Source organism: Periplaneta americana, chromosome 14 (genome assembly GCF_040183065.1).
Source record: "Periplaneta americana isolate PAMFEO1 chromosome 14, P.americana_PAMFEO1_priV1, whole genome shotgun sequence".
In the NCBI taxonomy this organism is placed as follows: Eukaryota; Metazoa; Arthropoda; class Insecta; order Blattodea; family Blattidae; genus Periplaneta; species Periplaneta americana.
This window is the reverse complement of record NC_091130.1, coordinates 96,046,337-96,062,474: the sequence shown is the minus strand read 5'-3', so window position 1 is coordinate 96,062,474 and position 16,138 is coordinate 96,046,337. Positions and strand designations below refer to the sequence as shown.

Sequence of the window (16,138 nt, the reverse complement as noted above, 5' to 3'; positions counted from 1 at the left end):
AGATAATTCCTGTTTGTGCGTTATGTTTCAAAGGCATAACTAGATTCTCAAAGGACTGATTGTCTCTTCTGGCAAAATAGATTCTACTCTACAGGACAGTCACCAAGGGAAAATAGAGGAGGAAATACTGCAGGTAAAAAAGAAAACAACTTGGGACTACTTGAGACTTACTCACTCTCGAAGTATAAACATATATTTTACAGTTATTTCAACCTGTCATTTAAAACTCCACATACTGATTCCTGCTCAACCTGCAAGATAGGCCTATTCCAAATAAAGGCAGAGACAGACTTGGTAAAAAAAATGAACTCAAGACCCAATATAGACTACATAAACTCCGTGCAGACAAGTTTTACAAAAATTATGAAAGATGATAATTCAGAAGTAATAAAGATATATTTCGACTTGCAACAAAATCAACCTCTGCCGAAATTATCGGTGGGCAAAGTGTTCTATGCAAGACAAGTATGGCTCTACAACCTCTCTGTTGTGATACATTCAAAGACACAAGAAATTAAGGATATTTCATTCTATACTTGGTTGGAGACCCAGTTATCATGGGGATGTAACTAAGTCGCATCTGCATTGCTAGATTTTTTTATTTAATCTAGAAAAAAAAACCCAACTAATGCCCCTTCCACCATTCATCTGTTTCCTTATTCTTGTGCCAGTCAGAACAAGAATACCATTATGATGGAAATTCTCATGGCTTTTTTTTGGAGTAAAGCATATTTTTATTCACATTCTTCTTTCTTTCCGATACCCTTCATAGCTATATGGCTCCAGATCGTGTTTTCAGAAGAATAACAATAGGAGAATGGAAGACATATTGACCCCGAATGAATACCACAAGATACTAGAAAATCATGGCACAGTCAAGAATCTCAACAAGGACTGGAAAATCATGGACATAAAATCGAGTGCTCAAAATGTGTTAAGATTGACACTGCCATTTAAGAAGGCTCCACAGCGAGTGATCACTTACAGTAAAACTTTGGGAAAACATCGTAATGTTTCTGTTACAGTGCAGAACACATATGCAGCGTGTCCAGTGGCAGTGTGTGTGTGCTAAAACCAAGAATTAAAACGTGCGATAGTGTGTTAAACTCCACTGTTCTTCCAGAAGTCAACATGGTGTCAAAAGTAAAAAAGAATGACGTTAAGAAACTCATGCATTATTTCGAAGTAACAGGAGAGGCAAAGAACTTGTACACAACAGTTCTAGCAGATGTGTCCTATTAGACTTTTGTGATAAAATTGTAATTATGTGTTGACGCTAATAATTTTCTTCAATTTTATTGTGTTGTGATGAGATTCATTTGAAGATAGACTGTATCTAACGACTTTTGAAAAAATTCTTATTTTTTTGCGCCTAAAACTGGCAAGTAATAAAAAAAAATGCTTATATTTTTCAAACCTACATTCATTGTCTCAGAACAAAGAATGCTTCCTCTGAAAATTGTTGTTATAAAATAAATATTTGTATGTTTAAATTAAAAAATGTGATTTCTGTAAAATCTTGATTTCTGCATCTATCGACATTTGCAAAAACGCTCCTCAATTTATACATTTTCTTTTGTTAATACAATATGAAACATAACTGGCCATATACACTGACTGTAACAATAACAGGATCCATAGATAACAAGGAAGACTGTGGAATACCGTATAAACTGCAGTTTCACTATTTTCGTGTAGTATTGTTATTAATGTTGTACAATAAAAGAATATGAATTTAAAATCAATTCATATTAAATAATGTGAACATGTTATTAAAATCGTATTTACATGTTTTTAAAAAAACTAATCTCAGGAAAACAGTTCTCCACCTCGCCATGTTTGCGAAAGTCTTCAGAAAACGATATAATTTCTTATCAGCATTTCTTTTGCAGTTCAGTGTACAAAATGTCTCACTATTCAAGAGTACTACCATAATGTTATAAAAATTGCCTTATATCTTATCTGATTTGACGTCTTCTCTTATCTCGTGGCTTTTTCCTAATACTAGGCATAAAATCCTTAAGCTTGTAGAAGTCATAATGTTGCATAAGAGAAAATAAAGCACTTGCAAAATAAATGGGACATACAATGTGATTGGAAGAAGTTCTGTACATAACAAAAGGATAAACATAATGTTTGCAGGTGCTAAGGAAGTAAAGAAAGAAAATGTTTCACTGAATGCGACAAAACAGATTTTCATTATAAGTATTAGAGATAAAAATTTCCATCAGTACTAATACAAAATGTTGTTTAGTCAACTGTCTGAAGACAGGTTGGAACCTCACAAGTGAAACCAATAAGGCATCACTCATGGGAAAACTAAGCCAGGAGATAATTGGGTAGGGTAGCCAGGGCCTGATTTAGGCAGGAGTCTATGGTGCCTCTGCTCAGGGCCTCATGATTCTGGGGGCCTCAAAATCCAGAAACAAGCCTTTTTCAAATGAATTATGCAAAATGAAATAGCAACTCTACCACAAAATGAAATGGACAACTCTGCCAACTGAAAATCAGAATTATAAAATAATTACGTAATGAATTATTATGTTAGAAAACACATAAAAATCACTTTATTGTTTTAAGTTTAGACTAATAAGTTGACTGCAGAGTTTAATGTGTTCAACTAGTAAAAGTTGGCTATCATGTACAGTTTATTCAAATGTAACAGTAGGACTATTTAAATAATTAATAATGAATCAGCAGCCAAAGTCAACAATATTGTCAGTTCTCATTGTACTGAGTGTTAAACCAAGTGTCTAGTGCTTGTGTTCCTTGCAGCTTATCTAATTTTTTGTTGGTATAGGACCATTATCGGTGTGTAGTAGTAGTGTTAAAGTGTTTTTGTAGGAATGTCCATAATTAAAAATGGAATTCCCAAGCAAATTTGAGTTAGGAGTCATTAAAAGAAAACGAAAATCTATTAAAATTCAACTATAGTATCATTGCACAAGTATGTTCATTCATATGTTACTAGTAGTAACTCCTTTAGCCTCCATTTTCAAAAAGTTAAGAATCTTTTAACACAGATTAATGAAGATTTTGGCATACAGAGACAACAATTCGCCACAGCTACTAAATTGTGGAGAGCCAAGGTATTTTTTTTTTCTATAAGCCTAAGCCATAATTTAGGATAAATGAACATTCCTTTCAATCTCTGAATTGCTTCACTAGAGGAAACAAGGGATAGTACCGTTACTACAACCAATGCAATCAGCTCTGATCCTATCTTGTGGCCACACATAATCACTGATACCTTATGGGACCACTTTATGTTTAATCCTTCTCAAAATAGGGAAATAATGAAAACCTCTCTGAAATAAATACTGGTGAAAGGAGATAGGTAACAAAATTTAAACGAAATAAGACAGGCCTATTTATCATATATGAAAAGAAGGGGCCTCATAAAGAAAATTAACCCTTAAAAGCCTGAATTATTTTTCGTCACGTTTTTCGTTTATTTCGTTATAGACTAATTAAATGGATGTAATTGAACACAACAATGCTTTTTTTTTCCATTCTTGAAGCGAATATGTAGAATTACAGGGCGTTACCATATGGTAACACTAGGTCATTATGTTGTCAAATCTTAAAGAATGAGTTATTTCCTTATGACATCTTTCAAGCAATTTATTGAACTTAACTGAACTTTAGCATACAAATAATATATTCATCACTCATTCAGTGTTCTGCCCAACGTCAGATCTTTCACTGGAAACCCAGCACTCTCCAATGTTTTCTATCTTCTGCTTTCCTGTTTGTCATTTCATATGATCCATATATCTTCATGTCGTCTATCATCTGATTTCTTCTGCTCCGAGCTCTTCACCATTCACTCCCGTTCACCACTCCTTCCAGTGCATCCGTCAGTAAGCAGTATCTTCTCAGCCAGTGACCCAAACAATTCCTTTTCCTCTTCCTAATCAGTTTCAGCATCATTCTTTCACCCACTCTTTCCAACACGGCTTCATTTCTTATTGTCTGTCCACTTAACACGTTCCATTCTTCTCCTTATTCACATTTCAAATGCATCTATTCGTTTCTCTTCATTTCGTCATAATTTCCACGTTTCTGCCCCACACAATACCACACTCCATACAAATAATACAGAAAATATAAAAATAAGACACAATACCTGAACAAATATACATAATAGAATTATTGTCGCAATATACACGTATGAACAAAACACATTTTCGTAACATAACTTTTTACATTAATTTTTTGTGTGATTTTCACATATTTCGGTAGTAAGGTAAAACATTTCTTATGATATGACAAAAAACATGAGCTGCAGAGACCTACATCAAATTTTGAAAAACCTGTATGCCAGAAGATCATTTTCACTAGCACATCTGTGTATTGGAATCACTAATGTTCCATTCCATTGTATCTTATATAATCAAATGTTCTGAGAGTGACGTCCAGAAAGTAAGTTTATCCCGAGCTGTTTATAGAAAGAAAACACAATTTCATCAAAAGATTTATTCGAATAGATATAGCAATTGTTGAACTATTTTTAAACATATTTTCCACCGGAACTGAGACATTTGTCACACCGTGGTATCAACTTTTGTCCCTCGTAGAAATTTCCCGCCTGGAATCGGAACCAGTGTGTGACAGACATTTACACCTCTCTGTTGATCCTACAGTATCAAAAAGTCTCAATTTAGGTGGAAATATGTTTAAAAGATAGCTCAACTATTCCTGTATCTGTTCGAATAAATCTTTCCATAAAATTGTATTTTATTTCTGCAAATGGCCCCAGGGAAACTTAATTTTTGGACACGTCTCGTAGCTCCAATGTCGCTGTGTTTGGAAGCAGATGGTCACCCCTTGCCTTTTGGGGTGCTCCCGACTTCTTCAAATCTCCCATTTGAATTCTAATTCATTCAATGTTGAGCCAGATCTTCTACTTGGCTGCCAAGCATTTTGTATAGCAACATCTAACAATCATGTGAAAGTGGACTGAAACAGTTTTTACATAGATAAAGCGAATTTTTATAAAGAAAACAAAATTTGTCACATCTCTGTCTTTAAAAGTCACTCTCTGGAGAAATCGATTGAACTGTTATAACATGCTGTTTTATCCACTTACCTTTCCCTGATGGCACCATTTCCACACATTGCAATGTTGACGGTATCTATCACAGATGACTCTTAAATTTCTTCTTCTTCTATAAAATAAATATCGTCTGGTCCACCTGTTCTGTCGCTATTAACAAAAATAACCCCAGCTTCAGTACTCAGTTTCCTTCCACTTTGGTTGTCAAACATGCCACCCTCTACATCAGCAGAGTTCTCGTCAGATACAAAATTGGGCTTTGGTGACTGTATGTAGAATGCTCTAATTTTTCGTTTTCTAATTCCAAAAGTGTCTCATGTACTTTCACGCACTGTTTGTAACATTCATTTTGTTACTTGTACTTTCTTGCAACTCCTTCATCTCAGGGGCGTATTTTGCGGACTACCGGGGCTACTGGCGGTAGCCCAAGGAAATTACAAAAGAAAAAGTTTATAATATAACATAATGTAATAATTTTGTATTATTAGTTTTGCCATAGTAATTAAAATTAAAGTAATTGTTAGATTTACATGCGCTCTCTGCTCTCGAAAAGAAACAAGTTGTCAAGGCAGCATCGCTGGAGAAACCGCTTGCTACGTGAGGTAGCCTGTGACCGTTTCGCTCACGCTGTCCTTTGCACAACTGCCCGTCCCCCCCCCGCTCCCTACTGTCTCCATCGTGCACTGTAGGCGGGCGAGTTGCCGCTCTCGTGATCAGTTTCTTCGCAGGCGCGAAGCAGCAATACGCTTAGTACGCTAGCACTTGAATGTGATTGTGTTCTTGCAGTGCATTATTTTAAATCTGTGATTTGTTCGAGTGTCTAAGAGTTATATTAATTGTGAATTATTAAGTTTTTAATTTCCCAATTAAGTGATATTGTGAAAAATATGGCAGAATAAGTTTCTGGAGAGGTTTGTGTTGAAAATTACTGTGTAACAGAAGGTTTATTAAAAGTGCCTTTTAACCGTCGTACATAACAACGAGAAAGTTGAAATTGTGAAAATGGAAAGACCAACTTCTGAGTTAAATTTGTCCATGGACGTAAAAGAAAAACAGCGAGAGTACACACGCCATTTCACTTCAACATCATATGGTAAGTGAAATTGGTTGTGTGGTACTGCTAAACTGTCTAAACTATTTTGCTGGCCATGTTTGTTATTTAGCCGCGAAACTAATGTGTGGTCTAAAGAGGGGTTTGCTAATATGAACTCCCTTCGAACGGCAGTCCTAGAATACGACAAATCAAAAGCTCATATTTGTAGTAGCATGAACTTTGCAAACTTTGGGAACACAAGAATTGATTTACAGCTAGATAAGCGAAAAGCTCTACACATCAACCAACACAATGCTCTTGTGAAAAAAAAAAAAAAAACGGGAGATTTTACTGCATCTTATTAACGCAGTCTGCTTTCTAGGAAAACAAGAATTGGCTTTTCGGGGTCATAACGAGAGTGTGGAATCAGACAATATAGGAAATTATATTGAATATTTAAGTTCCTTAAGTGAATTTGACCATTTACTGGCCAATTATCTTGAGAGTTCAACAGTATTTCGTGGTACTTCTCTCGCAATTCAGAATGACTTAATATTTGCTATAAGTGGGGTTATGATAAAGAACATAAAACCTTTTGTGGCCATTGTTGTTGATGAAACAAGTGACTGCTCTAATCAGAGTCAATTGTCCACTGTTTTAAGATACGTCGACAGTACTGCCAATGTTCAAGAACGGTTTATAGGATTCACAAATGTCAGTTCAGACAAAACTGCTACTGCTTTGTTTCAGCATGTGGAAGGTGTTACAGCAGAATACAATGTCGGCACTAAGTTAATTGCACAGACATACGATGGTGCTTCAGTTGTGGCGGGAAATATTAATGGCTTAAAAACAAAAGTTCAAGAAAAGTATCCTCAAGCACTATTTGTCCATTGTTACAGCCATGTTCTCAATTTAGTTTTGCAACAAACTACTTCATCCATTCCAGAATGCCGCATTTTTTTCAAAACACTGTCGGGTTTAGCTGCATTTTTCTCATCATCTCCTAAAAGATCAGAAAACTCAAGGAATTTATGAACAAGAAACTCCCAAAAGTAGCACCAACTAGATTGAATTTTACATCTCGGCTTGTAAATACAGTAAAGGAATACAGAGAAAAACGGACTGCTTTCTTTAAAAATATCATTTGTAATGACTCTGAAGAAAACTGGGATGATGCTGTAAATGTGCAGGCTCAAGGATATTTGTATTTTTTCACACAGTTTCAGAATATATTTCTTCTTGAAGTCTATGCAAGAGTGTTCGCACATACAGATGTGCTCTACAATATTCTTCAGACAAAAAGTCTAGACATAGCATACTACTTGCAAGAGGTATCAAAGTTAAAAAAAAAAATGCTATATCCGAGTTCAGACGTAGTGGGTTTCCATCCATATGGAGTAATATGGAAAATGAAAATTCTTCAGCCAATACAATGGAACCACCATTAAAGCGAAGAAAAGGAGATGATGAATTGAAATACAGGCAGCTGTACTACAGCATACTAGATCGTATGCACATGGAAATTACTGACAGATTTTCTGATTATGGAAAGCTTCAGTTCACACATCTTCTAGATTCTCAAAAATTTTCTGCTTATAGAGAAAACTTCCCGAATGAGGCACTAAACAAATTATTTCAGTCCTATAACAGTCACTTTGATCAAGTACGTTTGAAAAATGAATTAAGTGTAATATATTCAGCAGAAGTCTTTGATTTTTCGAACAAACCTATCCATGAAATATTATCTGCCATATATGAAAACCAGCTGAACCAAGTTATTCCTGAAGTCCTTAAATTGGCAACATTAATTGTGACAATACCAGCTACGTCAGCATCGGTAGAAAGAACATTTTCTGCGTTGAAGAGAATAAAATCCTACTGTAGATCAACTCATACACAAGAACGTTTATCCGGCTTGGCACTAATATCCATTGAAAAGTCATTTCTACAGAAACTTTGCAAATGGCTCAACTGTAATTTCAATGACGAAGTCATCAACGTATTTTCGTCCCAATCAAGACGTCTGGAATTCACATAAATATGCAAGGAATTTTATTATAGGAATTTTAAAATATATTTTGTGTAATAATAGGGTCAGTGGTAGCCCAAACCCTTTAACCAGTATACGCCACTGCTTCATCTTACTATAAGTAGCAAGAGAGCACAAAGAATGAGTGACAACATATTAGCCTAGCATTACCATATGGTAACGTAAGAAACAATGTATTATATCCGCAACAATGTTATGGATTGTAAACTTGTACTTGATGTACACGAATACTCAATCAACAATAAGTAAAATACCACAACAAATATTACAATCAAGTTCATCAAAGTAGCAAATAAATTATCTTACTTCTTGTTGCTCTCCAAAATTGCTGCTGAGAAAGCAACATCTAAATCGCGCAGCTGCTCTTTCCCAACTGGTATAATAAATTTGTGATTTCATAATGTAATAAGAAAGAACCAATCATGTAGCTTGGATTCACAAAGAAAAATTCCAGTTTTATTAATTAAGGACGGGTATGAAGCAAGTTATATTGCGTTCTGCACTGCGTTACCATATGGTAACGCTAGGTTAAAATGGGTTAAGCTCTGGGCCTCTGAAATTGTAAATCAGGCCCTGAGGGTGGCCAGTTCCTTTCACCCTTCCAATGCATACATCACTGACTAGTAACATTTTTCACTAATCAGACTTCAGATGTATACAAACAATATTGTTCTTTCTCTGACAAGTATTGTCAAGTGAGATGTACAACACAAAATTCTGATGTACTTCATGGGCTATTTCTAATTCCACTCAGCTTGAATAGTTAATTAATAATAATCCGTGGTGCTATAGCCAGCCACCAGCATAGTTCAGTCAGCTAAGGCACTTGCCTGTCAATCCGGAGTTGCACTCGGGTGATTCCCGCTTGGGCTGATTACCTGGTTAGATTTTTTCCGAGGTTTTCCCCAATCATAAGGCAAATGTCAGGTAATCTATGGCGAATTCTTGGCCTAATCTCATTATCACCAATATCATCAATGCTAAATAACGTCATAGTTGATATAGCGATTCCTGCTTGGGCTGATTACCTGGTTGGGTTTTTCCGAGGTTTTCCCCAACTGTAAGGCAAACGTCAGTAATCTATAGCGAATTCTTGGCCTAATCTCGTTATCACGAATACCATCGATACTAAATAACTTCATAGTTGATACAGCGTCGTTAAATAACCACGTAAAAAGTCTAGACCAACTAACTGGGTGCTTACTGACCTCACGTCCAGATGCCGAAGCAGAGGTGGACGATCATCCAATCAGAATGAAGGTATCATGTGGTTAACATTATGATCCCTTCAGCCATTTAGCTGGATTTCGTAACCGGATTTTGCTACCTATCGTAACTCCCCAAGTGCATCACAATGTTGGGTAGACATCAGTTCCATACACTGACCGAAATTTCATGACAATTTCTTCTCTCATGAGGACTCAAACCAGTGTGCACTCCTTACGTAACACGAGTCCAGACAGAATGTCTTAAACCATGATACCACAGCACAGGACAAATAGTTAATTAATTACATAAAAATTGCTACAATAAACACTGTCAATCCGAGCAATAATATCAAGTATAATGTGAACATTTTTAGATATAATTTTTAACGCATTAAGATATTTTATCACTGGTTTTTCAATTGACAAGATGTGTAAATCTCATTTGTGTCAGTCTCTTAGCTTTCTGTATGCTTCTGAATTAGGGTTACCATCCATCCGGCAAAAAGAGGACATGTCCTCTTTCTTAATCATTTTATCCTGTCTGGCAGGCATTTAAAAAAAAAATTGAAATGTCTGGTATTTCGCATTTCAACTAGAATTAATATGAATATTGAATAATGTGCGATATTATGCATAGAATATCTAAATAAATGGTGAAAACCTGTGAAAGAATTTAACTGCTTTCAATGGTTGAAGCTGGAGCACATAAAAAAAACATAAAATACAATGACCTATTGACATGCATTGAATTCTTACACTCTAAAAACGTCACATCACGTCACGATTCTAAGCTATTTATCAATTTTATTCTGCAATGTACAAAGATGTGCCAATCAAGTTAATTTGGACAAAGATTTAAGTTTAGATAAACAATGGTGCAAATTCTTCAATTCCAATAGTTCTGCAAGCACTGAAACTTTCTCAGAACTTTTAAAAATATGTCAATTCTATTTATTTATCCCAAGTCACAATGGAAGTGCTGAGAGAGTATTTTCCCTAATATCTGCTCAATGGACAAAAAAATGAAATCGCATGCTAACGAAGACAGTCAGAGGTATCATCATAGTGAAATATAATTTCAAGGACATGTCCTGTGAACAGTTCCATAGTTATTTGTTACAAGATATAAGTTCGTCCCTTCAGACTCTTGTGCACAAAGTGGGCTCCACCGATAAGTAGGGTACAGATGTAGTAATACTGATCCTGCAACTAGTGAGAAAACTAACTAAGGTGAGCTATTGTTTTTATCTTTACTTAATTTTGTTCATACCAATTTTTAAAAAGTCTTCCTTTTTTCAGCAATGTCCTCTTACTTTAAATTCCATGTCCTCATATAAAATTTCTTCTCATGGTAACCCTATTCTGAATACTTACAGCTGCAATCCTGTTCAATGTATGTGTGTACAAATTTTTAAGATCTTCCTATTAGTATCTTCCACACTGTTATCCCGTTCTGTGTCTTGTAAAGAGCATTTGCACCAGCTCTACGATCATTGACTTATACTTTATAAAAATATTTCTTACTCTGACAATCTGATCTCATAGGCTTGCAGTGACATGTGTCTGCAAACCAGAAACATTCATAAACAAAAGTAATATAACCAATAAGACAGAGTTTTTATCATGAAGCCATAACTAGTTAGCCTTTCTACCTTCCACTATGACGACCTAGGTTTGACTCCCATCTGAGTTACGAGGAATTTGTGGTGCACAAAGAAGGTGTGAGGAGTATTTATCAGGGTTCTTTCGTGTCCCCTCATCATTACCATCATTCCACCATATTCCACAATAATCCTCACTCTGCGAGGTCCCAAGCCAGAACAAATAAAACTTGGCTGAAAGTTGTACACATTTGTGTTTAATAAAGGCTGTTGCAAGCTATAACAATGGACCCAGGGGCGGTAAGTTACGCCCCCACAGACCCCACATTGCAGGGGGGCTCCAATGCCAGGAGGGGCCAAAAATGTTCAGTGGTTACTGACGCATATTTGGAAATGAGTTCGAATTACAGTTCAAGGCCCACATTATTTATTTTCTGTAACGCATAGGCACTCTTTTTACTCTCTGGCATATGGAAATATGTGGTAATGACAGCCATCACTGGACCCAAGGATGCGTATAAGATGATCCAACTGGCAGTACTTCGCATCATATACGCCCATCGATTGTCTCAGTAGACTCGCCCACAACCATACTGCATTGATGCCAATGTTGAAAATGTGACAGAGTGATATTTATGGATGGAGTCATTGTTTCTCGTGGTGTATTTTCATGTCATTATGTTGCTAGCCATAGTTGCAGCATATAAACAGTAAACGCACATTGAAATAAAGAAGTTTTGTATAGCAACACGTCTGCTTGTTACTAGATTTAATTCATTTTTCTCGTGTTTTGTAACAATGAAACCTTTTAAAAGTAATTATGAACATTTAAATGGTGCAGAAAAACGCAAAAGGAAAAAACTTGAAAAACATGTTTCGAAATTGACTAAAAGAGATTCAGTATTTCGACCAAGTAGTCAAACAAAAACTACCTGTGGTGGAACGAATGCCAGTGCTCCAGTATTATGACTCAAGAAAGACTTAGTGCTCTCAGTGTATTAAGTATTGAATGGGAAAAGACCCAAAGATTTGATCTACATGATTTGAGTCATTTGCTTCTCAAAAGGCCAGAAGAGAAAAGCTCTTGTTGAACTAAGCTTCACATTAAATTTATCTTAGGTAGGCCTATTATTGTGTAATTATAGCTGTAGTGAAATAGAAGTTGTGTTATATCATTTAAATTTTTTTCAGTTCTGTTCACTTAATTTTGTTTAAAAATGGAGTATACTGTTATGCTAAATTGTTTTATTCAAATTAGATGTAAAAAATAAAATTATGAAAATAATTAAAAAATGGCAGTAAGGAAAGGGGCTCAGCTATAAAAAGCTATGCCACTGAATGGACCCTATCATTTTACTTTCTTTATGAAGAATATCATGTAAAGAATTTGGCCTTGGCTATATTAGAACCCAAAACTTCAGATCTAATGGCAAGCACAATAACCACTTGACCAATATTATTAGAAAGTCTTAAAAAGCAACAAAAACATGGCAATACATTTCTTACTGCTTAATATCTCAAATTTATTACTATTAAGAGTTACAGATATATCTTACAATCATACTCTTTCAAATATGATCATTACAGTATGTACGTATTGGAGTCGACATATGGAAGTTCATAACTAGTAAGACCTCTGGTAAATACAACATGTTATACTGATATTAATTTAAGATTATGATAATAAAAAACTTTCTGTTATAAATTACAATGCAACATATGCCTTCATTATGAAACTGAATTACACTAACTATAGCTATTGCGCTGTTATATCTTATAACTAGGGCCGTGACATCGGTATATTTGTATTGGATTGAAGGTGAACACAAGACGCTGGACAGAATATAGTCAACGTGTTTCAAGTACAGGCAGTGGAAGCGAATTTGACACACGACTAAGCAAGCACGTTCCGTGTTTTGTATGCGATAAGTGCTTATTATAAAATGAAGACAATACAAACATTGTATGTAAGGGTTAATATCGGAAAGGTCTAAAATGCTGATGAGGTTGAGAATAATTGTTGGAAATCATACTTAAATTGTCACAAATGTGGTAAAAGATAAGTCTGAAAAGATGTTTTTTTTTTTTTTTTTTTTTTTTTTTTTTTTTTTTTTTTTTTTTTTTTTTTTAATATTTAGTTTTGCATTACAGTTTTAGAATGCCGATTAACTGTTACATTAATTTATTTATCACATCTATTCCGTACCTTACTTTTCTTGCATGTTGTTTGCCTGATTTTGGTTCCTGATGCAATAAACAACAACATTCATTTTCAAAGTTTCAAATGAAAATGACTGCCGAGTGTCGGATAGTATAACCTTGTATGCGGAAAAACTGCGTACAACATCGGCTGAAATCAAGGGTGCATATGTAAAATATTTCACATCATCCATTTCTACATCAAGTTGATAACAATTGCACTTGTCATTTGACAAAACTCTTGCAATTTTGCATAATGAATTGAAACCATTTTTTGTATTACTGGTTCATTTTCGCACACAACTTTTTGCTTATATCATCTTGCAGATGAGATTATTTACTTCGAAATTTGCTCCACCAATTTCACGCCAATTTTTCGAGACATTCGATTGTAGAGGGGATAAATAAATTCATACTGAAGAGTTTGGGCATAACTTATGGAAGTTGCATCGTTTCCGTCAAACATCTGTATGGCTCCTTTTACCCTTATATACAATGATTGTATTGTCTTGATTTTATAATACGGAACAATCGCATACAAAACACGGAAAGTGCTTGCTTAGGCATGTATCAAATTCGCTTCTGCTGCCTGTGCTTAAAACACGTCCGGCATCTTGTGTTCACCTTCAATCGACCTGAAACTAATACAAATATACCGATGTCACGGCCTTACTTATAACACAAAATGTAAAACATCCGCAGACAATGGTTAATTACACTGCAATAATTACAATGAATAACCTTCAAGTTAATAGTATGTTAGTAAGATTATATTCTAATCCTGTACAGTAATCACGTTATATCTGTGCCATAAGAATTGTTGGGCGAGAAGGAGTACTGTTGACATACAAATCTGCTTTACTTTTTCTTCCGAAAGTTTGTCAGTGCCAGTCAGTTTGGCAGTGTTTGCAGTAAAATAAGTAGTTTTTGAATGCTACTGAAAATTATGTTTTTGTAAAATAGTGTAATTAATACCACACTCAAAAATTTTGAAGTTGAATTTGTGAAATTTACATTTACAGCCCTCAGACTACTACAAGCATTACTCCAATGCTATCCTTCTATTGAAGTAGTGACGTAGTCCATAGCACAGATAAAATACATGAACAGTGAATAAACTTGCGAGTAAACTGAAAACCTCTGCAACCACAACATTTTCTGAGAATACAATAATTCTATTAACTTAGATTTAAAATGTACCATATTTAAGATATATTGTCACACATGTATATATACACAATAGCAAATATTAAACAATTCTACCAGATCTGTATCTTGAGATATATTTGTTTTCATAAAGCTGAGTTCAGATTTCCAAATTGATAATTACCAGAGATTTAACACAATTATGAGAACAGGCATCATGTGAAATAATGACACTTATGGCACCAGCATTTACAGATTTACAACTACTGTAGAGTCTATACAAAAGTCCCAAATTATAAATGTTTCACATATGATATGAATTCGGAAACATTTTGCTTCAAAATCAATATTATTAACAGCTATGTAATTTTATATAAATGACTGTGAACATATGTACGAAGACCACTCTTTAAGTTTTGATAATGTGCGCTATAGAAGCAAATAAATTAAATCTTACCATCACATCTTCCTGAAGCATTCTCCAGCACACTCTATGTAGTACTGCATCCACTCAAACCATTTTGAAAACTCTAAATGCCAAACTTATTTGGACATTCTGCAAAAACAATCTTCAGCAGTCATAGCAGCTTCAGGGAACTCGAACTGGCGACAACAAATGTTTTCCTTTAATTTAGGAAAAAGAAAGAAGTCACTTTGGGTCAATTCTGGGCTGTAGGGCGCATGTTGCAGACTCTTGATTCGCAAATCCTCCAGGAACCTAGCCATTTCCTATGTGCTGTGAGTAGACACATTGTCGTGGTGACACAGGGGTCCACACAAACCTGTCTTCGGATGCTTTGTCCTCACTTTGTCGAAGATTATAAGTAGACATTTTGTTGTATATCTCACAGTAACTGTCTCTCGTTTCTAGAGTGGAATGGTGGCAATGTGATCGTTGATAGAGAAAAAGATGCAGATTGTCTTTTCCCAGTGCTTCTTGCCCTCTCCACTTTTGTTGGTGGATCCTTTCCAGGGAAGATTCAGACTGATTACAACACTTCGTTTCTTAGTCACTCTTTGAGCATCCTATATCAAATCTACGCAGCACTTCAGGGCACCATTCGACACGAAATCGCTTTCGTTCATTTGTGAGGTGAAGGATACTGCGGCTGTAGATCTTCCTGAAGTGAAGTGTTTCATCTATAATCTTCCTCACTGCTGCCAATTCAATGTTCATGGCTTCCTAAATCTGGATGTATGTGCACCGTTAATCTTCTTTTAGCATCTACTCCACCCACACTGCATTTTCGTCTGCTGTTGCTGTTGCAGATCGCCCCAAAAGGCCTTCACCTTCAACAGAATTCCTTCCCCTTTTAAATTCTGAAAACCAACGATACACTGATGCTTTTAAGATGCAAAGATCTCCGAATGCTGGCTGCAATATTTTGAGGCACTGTCTCTCACTTAAAACCAACTTCAAAATCATAGTAAATCACAGCACAAAAATGTTCTCGCTTGAGATCCACTCTTCTTCCTCCTTAACAACTGACTGGCTACACATAAATTTACAAATACAATAAAAATCAAAGTACTAAAAGTACTATTATAGCTTTTCTTGAAATTTTCAGAGTGATCTTCGTATATTAATCTCATTTTTCGCATGAACTGTGATAGAGAATTTTATGGTAGATCTATTTGTGATGAAATTATTTTCATGCCAATGTTAAATCAATCTTTTAAAGGAAAAGATTCATTATTTAATATTTTGTAACAGCAATAATGATTTGTATATGAAGTACAGTAAATAACATTTCTATATTATGCTCAATCTGCCTTACCACCTTAAATAAAGGTAGTGAGAATTAAGGTAGGTGCTCACTTATTGGAATGGATTCGTTC

General features: G+C 35.2%; 1 protein-coding gene across 4 annotated transcripts in view; it reads right to left on the bottom strand.

Annotated features, from left to right (window-relative positions):
- Window positions 1-6,416: 6,416 nt before the first annotated feature.
- Window positions 6,417-16,138, bottom strand: part of SelR (methionine sulfoxide reductase SelR) — a 113,181-nt gene continuing 103,459 nt past the window's right edge. For 3 of the 4 annotated variants that reach the window (XR_011335936.1, XM_069845816.1, XM_069845817.1), the window contains one exon: window positions 6,417-15,589. Coding sequence is in view for 2 of the 4 variants with exons in the window: in XM_069845816.1 (XP_069701917.1) it covers window positions 15,525-15,589 (65 nt within the window). In the remaining 2 variants the exon portion in view is untranslated. Of the gene's footprint in view, window positions 15,620-16,138 lie in introns of all 4 variants that reach the window. The other variant, XR_011335935.1, reaches the window with a different exon arrangement.